This window comes from Procambarus clarkii, chromosome 91 (genome assembly GCF_040958095.1).
Source record: "Procambarus clarkii isolate CNS0578487 chromosome 91, FALCON_Pclarkii_2.0, whole genome shotgun sequence".
Classification (NCBI taxonomy): Eukaryota; Metazoa; Arthropoda; class Malacostraca; order Decapoda; family Cambaridae; genus Procambarus; species Procambarus clarkii.
Window position 1 is genome coordinate 14,005,373 of NC_091240.1, and position 15,402 is coordinate 14,020,774.

At 40.1% G+C, this 15,402-nt stretch overlaps 1 protein-coding gene across 1 annotated transcript in view; it reads right to left on the reverse strand.

Moving 5' to 3' along the window:
- Window positions 1-2,792: 2,792 nt before the first annotated feature.
- The window catches only part of spz4 (Spaetzle domain-containing protein 4), a 64,769-nt gene continuing 52,159 nt past the window's right edge, over window positions 2,793-15,402 (reverse strand). The window contains exons 5-9 of the mRNA XM_045768092.2: window positions 12,865-13,289; window positions 11,269-11,391; window positions 7,669-7,779; window positions 6,202-6,301; window positions 2,793-3,778 (exon numbers count right to left, since the gene is read on the reverse strand). Coding sequence (XP_045624048.1) covers window positions 3,329-3,778; window positions 6,202-6,301; window positions 7,669-7,779; window positions 11,269-11,391; window positions 12,865-13,289 — 1,209 coding nt within the window. The 3' untranslated portion in view covers window positions 2,793-3,328. The remainder of the gene's footprint in view (window positions 3,779-6,201; window positions 6,302-7,668; window positions 7,780-11,268; window positions 11,392-12,864; window positions 13,290-15,402) is intronic.

Below are 15,402 nucleotides of genomic sequence, written 5' to 3' on the forward strand. Positions count from 1 at the left end.
CTCTTATAGCCAACTGTTTATGATAATTGATCTGTTCATGTACCATGATTACTGTATGTACAGTATAGCCTCAGCTTATTCATTTCTATCTGTACAGCATTGTACTCCTCGAAAATGTTAACAGTTGCTCAGTTATTTTGTATATCTTTCATTATGCTTACTCATAAGTGAATCACATATTTTTGCAATTATTCTTGCATGATTGTGAATATATTATATATATATATATATAATATATAATATATATATATATATAATATCGTACCTAGTAGCCAGAATGCACTTCTCGGCCTACTATGCAACACCCGATTTGCCTAATAGGCCGAGATATTTTCTTTATTACAAAAAAATTGTTTCCAATTGGTGTATTTGAAATATTACTATTATATTATATTAAGAACATAATATATTGACTTAGTTATGTTAGTTTAGGTTAGGTTAAGATAGATTAGGTTAGGTAGGGTTGGTTAGGTTTGGTTATATATCTATGTTAGTTTTAAATTAAATTAAACAAAATGAACTCAAACATAATGAAATGAATAGCTTTACCATGTCATAAGAAAAAAATAGAAAATTATATAAATTCAGAAAAACTTGGCTTATTAGGCAAATCGGGCCTTGCACAATAGGCCGCGTATGACGTTCTGGCTACTAGGTACAACATACAATAGGGCCTCAACTTACAATGCTAATCCGTTCCCAGAGACGGATCGTAAGTCGAAGCGATTTTTCCCATAATAAAGGGATTTGAATTAATCCGTTCCCCACCTTCCAAAATATTAACAAATACATACAAATACACTTTATACTGAATACAATGTTTTTTCTAACTACAATACAGTACCTAAGTTGATTTTACCTTTATGGAGGGCTCTTGATGGCGTATGGAAGATGGTGATGAGGGGGGGAGGAGGAGACCTGTTACTGTTTGGAAGGGAAGTCCCCTTCCATTATCACATCGGGCAGTGATGTTTTCTCTGGGGTACTCTCTCTCCTACGTTTTGCCTGCATACCACTAGGCCCTGGTTGTGGTTCAGTGCTTGTTTGTCTCACTACAAATTTGTCAAGAGACATTTGTTTTTCCCTTCGTTTTAACATTTGTCTGTAATGATGCATCACAGTGTCATTGAATAGGTTAAGGCAACGGCCTACTGCACCTTGATTTGGGCGAGTCGTTTCAGCAAAAGTTTCCAATTCTTCCCATGCTTCACACATTTTTTTAATTGTTGAGGAAGAGACATTCTGTACTCTTGTTTCTGCTCTATGGTCATCCTTACATGGGTTTTCATATGTTGAGCCTTACCACTGACTTCCCTGGGACTCATTACGTGATATATAATAACTACTTTAATGTTCAAAATGGAAAAAATCACCACAAACGCGGAATTTCTTATAGGCGCGATCGTCACTAAGAGGGTAGCTGTAGTAAACTGAGGCAAGTCGGACCGCGTGACCGGGAACCATGCGCTCAGTCGACCCGAAAGTGTACCAACAAATATCGGAAGTCGACGACACCATCGGATGTCGAGTCACATTTTTCGATGAAATTTACATCGTAACTTGAAATTATCGTAAGTAGGGGCAATCGTAAGTCGAGGTGCCACTGTATATTATATTATATTATATTATATATATATATATATATATATATATATATATATATATATATATATATATATATATATATATATATATATATATATATATATATATATATATATATATACATACATATACATATACACATACACATACATATACACACACACACATGTATGTATGTATGCTATGTTTATTATTTATCCTCATCCTGGCTACTAGGAGGCCTGCAAGTATATATGTATACATACATAAATTTTCATTAGTCATGTTTTTAATGGAACTGATTTTTTGTTTATTACTAAAATAATGTCCTGGCTGAGAACCCAAATTTACTGACCTGTGATATGTCTTGTTTTGTACAGGAATAAACAATGTTGTTTGATGGTCATTTTTTCTTTTAATCCTTGTTTATATCACTTTCTGTTCTTTCTATAATTTTGATACAGTGTACAAATGATTCAAAACAAAAAGGTAGTAAAATATAATATTTTATGGTCTTTATGCTTCTTTAAAAGTTCTCATTGTGAACAGGCCCTCAATAGTTCCTTAGTGCATTGACTCTGATACCACACAACCATCCACAAAACTGCCATACATCTGGTCTTAACCATGGCTATTGAACCACGATCAGAATCTGGCATGCTCATCAAGACGAGAGGAGTGTGGTGGGATCGGAGATTAACTGAAAACTGTGTAAAATGCCCAAAAAGTACAGATGAGACAAATAATTTATAACAAATAACAAGTAATTATTATAAGTATAATAATTTAATAATAATTTATTATTTAAGTATAATAATTTAATAACAAATAATAAGACGAAACATCTGGGTACAAACGTGCCGGGCTACGCCGGGCAACTACCGGCTGGGAGGCGCTGAACTTCCGGGCTACACCGTGCAGACAAACCTGGCCATAGAATCTGAATCATAGACCTTAAGCTAATTGGCCGATAGTTTGACGCTAGTGATCTATCTCCTTTTTTTTAAATTTGTACCACATTAGCAACCTTCTATGACTCTGGCACTCTGCCTGACTAATGATTTATTAAACATACCCCAGCTGTGTTATGCAAGTTACCGACAATTAGCGAGATCAAACAGCTGTGTCACGCAGTGGAAGGTTAAGTGTTAATATTTTTTAAAATTTTTGTGGTATCCTGTGTTTAGGGAAGAATAATACATGTGAAGTAGTACACAATTTTTGTTAAGTTTATAAAACTTTGATTTCATACATGTAGCTTCATATTTAGTACTGCTTGTCATACAAGTTAATAAATCAACTACATCATTACTCCTCCAATACACTAGTCTAGATAAATACAACTTTATACATTCTATAAAAATATTGATGGATACCAGCTCCATTAACTTATGTCAATAAATACAAATAATTAAATACTTTACTTGAATATATAAAAATATATACTGTATGATCTTCCCAGCAGACATAGAACAAAACATCAATGTACTCAATTTTCCTAAATTATTATGGCAATAGAGAATTACTGCATTGTAATACAATTATCAGTAGGCAGTGGACACACTGCCTACTGATAAACTTATGAGCAAACTTCAGCTGCCAATGTCCAGCATCACTATTATAGTACATAGTTATATTTGCTTGATTTCTGCCATATTTAACTACAAATCAAAAGTAGGAGCAACACTGCTATAATATACTTAGTTCACTCGTTATATGTAAAGATCTTTGATAATCCATAACTTTATTCCTCAGGACTCCTTGGTAACCGTGAGAGAGGTAGCGGGTGACCCTTTGAAAACAGGATGCGGGCATAATTTGAAATATTGAAATAGTAGTGGGGTGTTGCAATGTCTACAGTGCCTAAAGTAGATAATTCAGGTGATTCTGTAGGACTCCAGTGGCCCAGAGAAATAGAAGGTGAAGGCAAGGTATTTGGGGATGATGGTGGTGATTGTGGTGGTGGTGATCGTGGTGGTGGTCGTGGTGATGGTGGTGGAGGAACAAGACCCAGACTTGGTGCAGACACGTGCGAGTGTGGCCGAGGGGGAAGGCGTGGACGACGCTGAGGGGGTATATTGGCCAATGGTGGACCTGGTCTGATGGGAAGCTGTCTGCGTTCTTCTCCAAATTCAGCTTCTACTTCTTCTGATTCATCCTCGAAGTAATCTTCATATTCTTTATCCTCCTCCTCCTACAAAACATCAGCCTATGAATATATTGAAATAACCTTCTCCGGAGGACAAAACCATAGCTCCTTGACCTAAAGCATTGGAGCTACCAAACCTTTAAAAACCACACCTGGTTTGTGACCAACTTAATGTTATTGGGAGCCAAGATCTGAATCCATCTTTGAGCAAGGGGGAACTTGGGGATCCAAACTTTACCCAAAACCAAAAAGAAACCTACCAGAACGGAAAAGCACATAAGAGCTTCTTAGCATAATTAGTAACCGAGATAAAAATACAGTGTAATTACCTAAGTGTAGTTACAGGATGAGAGCTACGCTCGTGGTGTCCCGTCTTCCCAGCACTCTTTGTCATATAACGCTTTGAAACTACTGACGGTCTTGGCCTCCACCACCTTCTCCCCTAACTTGTTCCAACCGTCTACCACTCTGTTTGCGAAAGTGAATTTTCTTATATTTCTTCGGCATCTGTGTTTAGCTAGTTTATATCTATGACCTCTTGTACTTAAAGTTCCAGGTCTCAGGAAATCTTCCCTATCGATTTTATCAATTCCTGTTACTATTTTGTATGTAGTGATCATATCACCTCTTTTTCTTCTGTCTTCTAGTTTTGGCATATTTAATGCCTCTAACCTCTCCTCGTAGCTCTTGCCCTTCAGTTCTGGGAGCCACTTAGTAGCATGTCTTTGCACCTTTTCCAGTTTGTTGATGTGCTTCTTAAGATATGGGCACCACACAACTGCTGCATATTCTAGCTTTGGCCTAACAAAAGTCGTGAACAATTTCTTTAGTATATCGCCATCCATGTATTTAAAAGCAATTCTGAAGTTAGAAAGCGTGGCATAGGCTCCTTGCATAATATTCTTTATGTGGTCCTCAGGTGATATTTTCTATCTAGAACCACCCCTAGATCTCTTTCTTTATCAGAATTCTTTAAAGATTTCTCACATAATATATAGGTTGTGTGAGGTCTATGTTCTATTCCACATTCCATAACATGGCATTTATTAACATTAAATTCCATTTGCCAAGTGGTGCTCCATATACATATTTTGTCCAGGTCATCTTGAAGGACATGACAATCATCTAAGTTTCTTATCCTTCTTATTATCTTAGCATCATCAGCAAACATGTTCATATAATTCTATACACCAACTGGTAGATCATTTATGTAGACAATAAACATCACTGATGCAAGAACTGAACCCTGTGGTACTCCACTTGTGACATTTCTCCAGTCCGATACATTGCCTCTGATCACAGCCCTCATTTTTCTATCAGTCAGAAAATTTTTCATCCATGTTAGAAGCGTACCTGTCACTCCTCCAATATTTTCCAGTTTCCAGAACAACCTCTTATGTGGAACTCTGTCGAAAGCCTTTTTTAGGTCCAGATAGATGCAGTCAACCCAACCATCTCTTTCCTGTAATATCTCTGTTGCTCGATCATAGAAACTAAGTAAATTCGATACACAGGATCTTCCAGATCGAAAACCATACTGTGTCTGATATTATATCATTTCTCTCTAGGTGTTCTACCCATTTAGTTTTGATTAGTTTTTCCAATACTTTCACTATTACACTTGTCAATGATACAGGTCTATAATTGAGGGGGTCTTCCCTGCTTCCACTTTTGTAGATTGGAACTGTTAGCCTTTTTCCACACATCAGCTACAACTCCTGTAAACAGGGATGTCTGAAATGTAGAATGTAATGAAACGCCAATTTCAGGAGGAGCCCCAGTGGGTTCCTGAAGCTATCTTCCTGAGATTGTTTCATACTAAAAGCTCTTATCAGTTGCAAATAATTCTGTTTGGCCTACCAAGGACCAAAGCCAGAATCTGGGCCCTAAATGAGAGGTGCAGAGAGAAGGTGACAACCTGCTACCTGTGGCAGTGAAGAACCACCACGACACAACAAATGATGCACCCCCAGCCAAACCATGGCCCCCTCAAATGGCCCCCTCAGGAAGCTTGCTTACTCATTCTTTGTAAATGTATTTGGAACTTCAAATGTTCCAAATGTATTTGGAACCGAGCGCAAAAAATGTGCAAAAATATATTCGCGGCAACTCGCGCGCCCCACCGGCCCCGGGAGCATACTGCTCTGGCGCACGGGGAATTATGACGTCACGGCCCACCTTTCGGACCCCATAGCAGCCAAAGTAAGTACAATTTCGAACTTGCGTTGCTATACCCATATACAGGGAGGGGTTTTTGACACTTTCCGAAGAAAAAATAATTTTTTCCCAAGGTTTCATTTCCTGCGCACTGGGGGGATGTCATATTTATAGGCCTCACAGTTAAAGGGTTAAAAGGTAGAATTCTTTTCTGAATGTAAGTCGTCATTATATTTTGATAGTAGAAAAGTGGCATTGCTATGCATCTTGAGAGCAGATAGAATAACTGTGGAACAAACTGTAAATCGCACCTGATTGAGTCGTGGTCGTCTTTGTTTAGGCATGGTAAACAGATCCTGAGGGAGATCATAACACTTGCACACACAGCACGAGGGGAACCGGAACCAATCACTGAAAGAAAAATATTTCATTACAATACAACAATAAACAGCAAATATAAAACTTCCTTCAAAGACCATGTATTATAATAAATATCCAAATCCTTATCCTGACCCCTTCCAAGTCCTATATAATCTTAATAGCTTGGTGCTTTCCTCTGATAATTCCCCTATAACAAATACCTGCATGTACTACAAGTGAACATAAGAATGAAGGTAACTGCAGAAAGCAGTTAGAACGTCATGCTCATTTGCTCGTTTCTTTTAGGCGAGTTCTATGCACTTGTTCGGATTTTGGTAGCAAACTTTTCACCAGAATAAGGGTTTGTTTTGGGATGCTTACCTTTCCGGGTGCCTAAACTGGTCACTGGCAGATATAGAATGCTTCCAACCACATGGGGGTTTCAATAGGCCATTGCTCCCCATGCCTCTCTGAGGGGGGGCCAGGTTCTGGCTCGTGGTCCCCGGTAGGCCCACAGAACTCCATACATATGACTGATGCCAAAGTCTGACATTAGCATATCAGCCTAGTAAGCTCCAGAGAGCCGAAGGGACTCCCCCAGAAAACAGACTTACTAGTGAGAGGATCACCACAAACGAGGAAGTCATCTCAGGAAACAAACCCTGAACATTCCAGGGAAGCATGCCCTGATAGCTCTAGGGAGCACTCAGGAAAGAAAACCCTGTGCACATGCAGCTCCAAGCACACTATACTCCAGGCACACACAGCACAAACAAGTGTTGGAACAGCCACAAAGACAAAAAGCCCCAACTTAGCTGAAGCAGAACATGAAAGCCAGAGCAAAAAAGAGGGCACTACACACTGTCTACCATCAGCAGGAACTGAGGATGGGGCAACCAACTGATCCATTCTGCATCCCTCCTCCCCCCTAAACAAGGAGGGGAAGGGTTGGAGGGTGGAGGGTAAATGAGTTAGTGCTAGTTTCATAAATTTTCTATTGTTTGTTTACATTGCTGGGGGGGGGGGCGGAGTTCCTTTGGCGAGTTTAAGGCATCGATATTTCCTTATATCCAACAGTAGTCTGTTTTGTCTCGCTGACTTTGTGGGCGCTTTCCTCGATGGTGGTGGACATAATTAAAAATCACTGACAATTTTATCATAGTGCCACTGCTCTCCATGCCACTTTAGAGGGGACCAGGTTCTGGCTCATGGTCATCAGTAGGCCTGAAAGGACTCTGCGACTGATGGCATCTAGTAGTTTGGCACTGTATCAGCATTATAGCTTCAAAAAGCCACAAGGGGCTTTCCCCAGAAAAGACAAATTATGATTAAATACAAAATGAACAGTGTTGCTATTTAAAAATTCTAAATAAAATTTGTAAGAAAAGTGTATTAAAATACTGTACAGAACTGCATACCTGAATATTCCACGGCATTCATTGGTGGGGTCAAATGCCAGCAATTTGTGAAGGCGATACTGCTGCTCACACCGACACCCGGCACGGCAGTACATCTGACGGTGCTCATACCTACAGTAAACTTACTACTTACTTACTGTACTTCTTACACTAAGTATAAAATTATATGAACAGTGCATTATAGAAAAATACAAGTTTTACACTGAGGAGCATCAAGCAATCTTCACAATAAGGTTGAATAAAGGGAAAGCGTCCAATTCCTGCTAATTTTCATGGCCCTTTAAAAGAACTGATTACTGTCAGATTTAATCTAGAGTATAAAATTTATTCTGAAAACAATCTACAGCACATGGTAATGTGTCATATTCTACGGCTCTCTGCCTCCTACATTTCTAGACTAGTTAACCTCAATACCTCTTGTACTTTTAGAATATATTGGGTTCTATCTTCCAAGATCTTTATAGAGCAGGAACCAGCAATCTTTTCATAATACTATTTTTAACAGAGTATGAACATACTAATCCTTTGCATTTTAATTGTTTTAGTAATAATTAAAATATGAATGTTAATATATTGGGTGTATAGGGTTATACATCAAATATATAACAATGAATGCTAGTATATTAGGTGAAAAGAGCAGAATTGAAAGTAATGAAAGACCCCTTTCTGGGCGAGTTCCGGTTGCTCCCTGGAGCTATGTTGCCAATAAAGCTTCCCGGTACTTAGCCACATCAGTCATAGGAGTCTTGTTGGCCTACTGGAGGCCAGAGCCAGAATCTGGCCCTCCTCAAAAAAGCACAGGGAGCAGGGCATTGTTACAATCAGCCCTCACCCAAGAAGACCCCCAGGAAGCGGAATGAGATAATGCAGACAACTACTTAGTTGATGAAAATTAAGTACACTGTACTGAAATGGTGAACAGATACTGCAAAAGAATCAATTAAAATGAAATGGCTCATATGAATCTGGGTATGAAACATCCATCCCAGAGCCAAGCTCACTGGTGGCCAAGCCACCAGAGAGCTGGTCAAACCAGCGTCCTGCAGCCAGTTGCCCATCATTCTGAAGTGATGGGCAACAAACAGATACACCTGGTAGGGGGGTTCATACAGAATGGAACACTTCATTACATTTAATGCTGGTTTTCTGGGGAAAGCCCCTTAGTGGTTCCCAGAAGCTAACTAGCAACAGAGAAGGAAAATATTCTTACCAAGAAAGATAAGAGGAGGATGCTGCACCAGGGAAGAGCTGGTACAGCCACCACCAGTTACCTGAAGCACCAGTCCTGGGAAACAAGCCCAAATGCAGCCCATCCTCCCATTTAGATAGTACTTTTAGTAACTATGTGCACCATAGTACAAACATTAACATACTAAGCAATTATATAGTAGAATTTTGTACTATTCACTTTCTCCTCTTCTTCGCAATACGTGCAGCTTGCATGAAGGTATATCCTCCCGATGACTGCACGAGTGGTAATGTAGAAAGATGCGTATATGACAATGCACAACAACACATCAGCGGTCACGACGTGCCAAGTCAAGAAAATAATGACACTGTCAAGATGGGCGAGGATAAAGGCAAAATAAACAAGAGGAAAAGAACGTAAGATGGGAATAAAGAAAACAGAAGGCGAACGCAAAGCGTCACCGCAGCAAAGAAAGCGAGGGACGAAGGCAAGAGACGAAGGGCAGGGGGTAAAAGATGTGAAGGAGGCAAGTGCGAATGTGTAGAAGGGTAGAGGAAGGTAAGATGGGACAGGCGAAGTTAGGACAGGGCAAGGTACGTAGATCGCAGCCGGAGCCAGAGAGCAGGCAGTCCCCTGCTCTCTGTGCCTCTTCAAGGTGGGGTCCAGGTTCTGGCTCTAGCTTCCAGTAGGCCAACAAGGCTCCTATGACTGATGTGGCAAAATACTGAGAATCTACATTGGTGACATAGCTTCAGGGAGCCACCAGAAATAAAGAACTGGAAATATTTCCTATTTCTTATTGGTTTTCATATCCATGGAAAAACCCCAGTGTTGAATGTAATGAAACGCCATTTTCTGGGTGAGCTACAGAGGCTTCCTGGAGCAATCAGAATGATATTAGCTATAATAGTCTGATGCTTCAGTCATACAAAGTTCTTGCCTACAGGAAACCACGAGCCAGAACCTGGTTTCCCTCAGAGAGGTGCAGGAGAGCAATGGCCTATGAAAACTCCACTCTGAGAGCATATTATGTCTACCATCGATCGTTAGGCACCTAGAAAGGTAGGCATCCCAAAACAGACCCCAACTGGTAGAAAATTGCAACCCAAGACTGAACAGAGCTCAAGAAACCCCCCCCCCTCCCCCAAGAAAAACTAAGTAACAAGCAAATCGTCATCAACCCGACACACCGCTCGGTAGTGTAGCCCTCCCCCCCCCCAGGAGGGGGACTGGGAGGTCCCCGACAATCCTTAATTGCAGCCTCTGTTTACCCAACAGTAAAATGGGTATCTGGTTGTTAAATGGGGTCATATTCCAGGAAACAGGATTAAGGACTTGCCAAAAATGCTATTGGTGATAGTGACTGTACAAGAATGTAAGATCTCTTGTATATATAATATAAATACGAATACAAAATACAAACACACACTACCCAAGGCCACACAAAAGCACCAAGAGCACTGCTGACCCCAAGGGCAAGGCTGATGTCAAGTAGCAGCAACCCCTACGAGAGTGAGAACCCGAAAGCTCCAGGAAAGATAACCCTGAGGCCCAAGGAATGTACTTACAGGGCGTCTAGGGAAGATAACCCTAAGCGCATGCAGCCCGAACTACTGGTACTCCTGGCCAATGCCCAAACACACATTGCAGGTGTGCCACTAGTGGCAAAATCCTGACAGGAAATGACAGCCAAAGTAGACTTCAGCTCCAGCCACCTTCAATCGACGAACTGATGGTCTAGCAGCCGGCTCGGTAAGGAGGGGGCCTCCCCCTCCTCGGGTAGGGAGGGGTGTCTGCGCGAACAAGCGGCTCGTCGTGTTGATGACGATTTGCTTGTTACCTTGTTTTTCTTGGGGGGAGTTCTTGGGCACTGTTCGGTCATGGGTTGCACTTTTCTACTAGTTGGGGTCTGTTTTGGGGGTGCCTACCTTTCTGGGTGCCTAGCCCCCAGTCTATGGCAGACATTAATACTCTCTCAAAGAGTGGAGTTTTCATAGAACATTGCTCCCTGCTCCTCTCTGAGAGAACCAGGTTCTAGCTCATGGTTCTCAGTAGGCAAGAACTTCCTATGACTGACGCCCCAGACTAACAGCCAATATCAGTCCTATAGCTCTAGGCGGCCAAAGGGGCTCCCCTTGGAAAAGTTAGTTTCCTTAGAAAGTCTTTTGAAAAAGTTTCCACTATGTATCTGAAGCATTCTAATTAGTAAACAATGTAGGTTAAATTTCTCTTTTTAATTACCTGATATGGTTAACTTTCCTTGCAGGACAGTCAACACGATTTTGTGACAAATCTTTACCTTTGCTTAATTTATAAAATAATTGGCAATAATTAGGAGATAGGAGGAATGCCCCAGCAACATCAGGTTGATAGAATGTTTACTATTACAAATAAAAACACTGACTACGCACATGCAGCGCTCCCACTGGACATATTGCTCAAAAGGGTACAGGTTGAGTAAGGCAAGAGTCTCGCCACGAGTGTTGTTGGCCCAGTATGGTGCGACAAACTCTTCTTTAACAGGACAAGCATTTCTGTTGGGTAATACACTTATGTCATTTATGTGTGAAGATAACTGCAAGAATACATATAGAACATTTTTTTTTAGTAACAGTGAAGTGATGCCAGCATTATACTAATTACAGAGCTTTTTGTCAAGGTTGACAACTGGCCAACTGACATGTATTTAAATTTAGGTTAAATAACAATTTATATCTAGAATCAGAGTTAACTAAACTGGCATTTAATATATAAATGATTTTGACAACAATAAAATGAAAAAATTAAATGAGTTGTGTTGAATGCCATCCAAAATATCTGTCAGAGAAGTCAGAGAAGGTAAGTGACTAGTGTAGTGTAATGATCCAGTGGGACACAGTATCCAAGAGTAATGTTAAAAGTAACATCCTGGGAGAGGGATGGTATCAGGGAGCCTCTGGGGCTCACCCAGAAATTGGCATTTCATTACATTCAACCCTGGTTTTCTGGGTGGCCTTGAGGGCGGCCGCTGATCAGCTGACTCTGAGTAGCTACGTCTTTGTGCCTTTACTCACCATACAAGCTTAGATGTACAGTTATGGTGATTAAAACATGTAAATACGTATATATAACGTCTGTGTATAGTGAATAAATGCAAAAACAGTATTGTGGGAGGAGAATAAGGGCGAGTGAGGTGGTGTTGAGGGAGGGAGTGGCAGTGAGTGGCTTGCTGGTGTGTGGCGGTCGCTCCTCGTTGCTTTTTGACTCACAAGACCAACTTAGTAGTTCGTGATGGTGAACAAAACATGCAGATACTTATATATAACCTGTGTATATAGTGTAACAAGAGCAAAACTATTTGTTTATAGTTTTATAAACATAATAATTGAATCACTAATATGCACACCATAATTTTGAGTACAGCGATGGTTCACACATTTTATTATATAAATATACAGTACCACAATTCACTGTATGGAATAATATTACTGCAAAAAACTAAGAAAAAATCAATCAGAGACATTGAAATAATTAGGTAATACTGTAATATATTTGTGGCAACTGCCGTCTGACAGCTCGGGTGGAGTAGACCTCATCTGGCGAAGGCTCTGCCAACGCCCCTTTTTGCCACACTTCCCTATCCTATTGCGGCTAAAATATGCCACCTACGATTTTTTGTTATTTTTTCCGTGATCAGGGAACAAAGATGAACGCTTCTATAAGAAGAAAGAATTTTTTTTATTTTTTTTTTTGTTGCGCCTGTGGGTGTGAATTCCATTTGGGCCCCTAGCGGTTTGAGGGTTAAACATCATGTACTTCCTCTTGAACTTCATGTACCTCCCCTTGAACCTGATGTATCTCTGTCCCCTTGAATCTCGTGTACCTCCCCTTGAACCCTGTGAACCTCAAATACCTTCCCTTGAAATCTGTGCACCTTCCCCTGAACCTCATGAATCTCTCCTTGAACCCCATGTATCTCTGCTTCAGTTTCATGTTATTCATCACTTCTTACACAGTACTGTACTCACATTCCACGAATTGGCCTCTTCATCTTGAAAGGCTCTGATGGTGGTTCAGTCTTGACCTCTTCTCTTACATTCCCTTCAACCGTCAACTCATCAACGACCTGTTCACGCACTTCAACCTTTAAATTTCCACTTTCTGTAACCACTGCTCCTTTATCCAACATACTTGCTGCTTCTTCAGTATGTTTTCCACCGACATCTTCACAGAGTGCTGCCTCAATTCCAAGGTCAATCTCATCTTTTGTGAAATCAGCTTCTTTGTTGTTACTCTTCATATCCTGGACAACCCTATCACTAAGTGTAAGTGTTGTCAAATCATCCTGGTCCAGTGGAGTGGATATGAATCCCTCACTAAACTGGCCATCATCACTTTCCAGGTTATCAAACAGCAAGTCTGAACGTGAGGTTGAGGGTTCTAAGGTAGATGTCTGTAAAAAAAAAAAAAAAAAAAAAAAAAAAATTAGATTTTCATGAGTACTGCATTTCCCATTAAGCATATTTAAAACACAAAAACCGCAGGCATGAGGGCTTTCCTCTTAGTATGGGCAAATCCACTCAAAGATTTTGTCAACATATACTACCATAACATAAATAATTTCATCACATTTACTTCTTTTTTTTTTTAATAGTGACAAAACCATAAAATTTATGGACCAGATAAAGTGGTGATTGGTTGGTTTAATATTTACAAAACTGTATTAAGACCTTGAAACTGTTCCATACAGCATAATGGTATAGAATGAGAGATTTGGGGGGTCCAACAATATTCATACAGTTAATTGGCCAATAGCATACAGTAAATCATATACTACAGTAGAATATAGTACTGTATCAAATATTGGAAAAATAATAAACATTAATATTTCTAGCTCACCCTATACTGAAATTAAAACACTGATAGATGAGCAAAATAAAAATCATACTTGTATGTAATGAAATGCCTCTTTCTGGTGGGCCACTCAGAAACTTTCTGATGCTAAACCCTGGTAATGATCAAGCCTTGTGGAACATCCCAGGCCTTTGAGATCCATAAACACTTATGGGAAGAGAGCTCGGATGTGGGTAGAGAGCATAGAACTCGGTTGTGGAGTGAGAGGGTAGAGATTGAATGCAGTGAGAGCATGCAGCTCCAATGCAGGGCAAGTGCATGGAGCTGGAATGTGGGCAGGGTTGGAGAGTTTGAATGTGGGGCGAGAGCGGTTACCTCGATCTGCGAGTCTGCTCTGTTAGTCTGCAGCATCTTGACTTGTAGTATGTTACATTGTTGCAAGTAAGCAAGTCCAGTGATTGCTGCGATTATTTAATTTGCCAATCTGGAGAGACATTAACCCATGGGCTGCTCTTGTGATTATTGCCTGCAACACGCCCAGGTGCAAGAAATAATAAAAAAATCCTCTTACAAAAGTGGTCATTTGTGTTCTCTGACCACAGGGGAAAGAAAATCATAGGTGACGTATCGAAAATCACATTTTGGCTGAAATAGGGCGAGGAAGTATGGCAAAATTAAGGTGTTGACAGAGCAATCATCCGAGGCAGTCAGTTTCACTAGAGCTGTCAGGCAGGAGTTGCCACAAAGATATTATTACCTAATTATTTCAATGTCTGATTTTTCCTTAGTTTTTTGCCAATAATATTATTCAATAGTGTGTAGTGTGATATATTTATATAATAAAATGTGTGAATCATCGCTATACTTAAAATTGTGGTGTGCATATTAGTGATTCAATAAATTATGTTCATAAAACAATAAACAAATATTTCTGCTGTTATTACACTACACATACACAGGTTATGTATAAGTATCTGCATGTTTTGTTCACCATAACAAACCACTAAGTTGGTATGGTGTCATACCAATGATGAGTGGCTGCCACACACCAGCCAGCAAATGCCACCTCCTTCCCTCCCTCACTTCACCTCACTCGCTAACACTCCTCCCACCATACTAATTTTGCTTTTATTTACCTTATACAGACATTATATATAAGTATCTACATGTTTTATTTCCATAACTGTACAACCAAGTTGGTATGGTGAGTTCAGACAGCAATAGAGGTTGTCACACACAGTCAGCTGAAGCTGCCTCCCTCCCTCACTAAGATTCCTCCTCCACCATATTGTTTGTGCTGTTATTACACTATATGCTCACATTATATACAAGTATCTACATTTGTAATTACCTAAGTGTAGTTACAGGATGAGAGCTACGCTCATGGTGTCCCATCTTCCCCAGCACCCTTTGTCACAACGCTTTGAAATTACTGACGGTTTTGCCTCCACCACCTTCTCACCTAACTTGTTCCAACCATCTACCACTGTTTACAAAAGTGAAATTTTTTGTATTTCTGGCAGCTTTGTTTCGCTAGTTGAAATCTATGACCACTTGTTCTTGAAGTTCCGGTTCTCAGGAATTCTTCCCTATCAATTTTATCGATTCCTGTTACTATTTTGTACGTAGTGATCATACGCCACTTTTTCTTCTATCTTCTACTTTTTGCATATTTAATGCCTCTAACCTCTTCTTGTAGCTCTTGTCCTTCA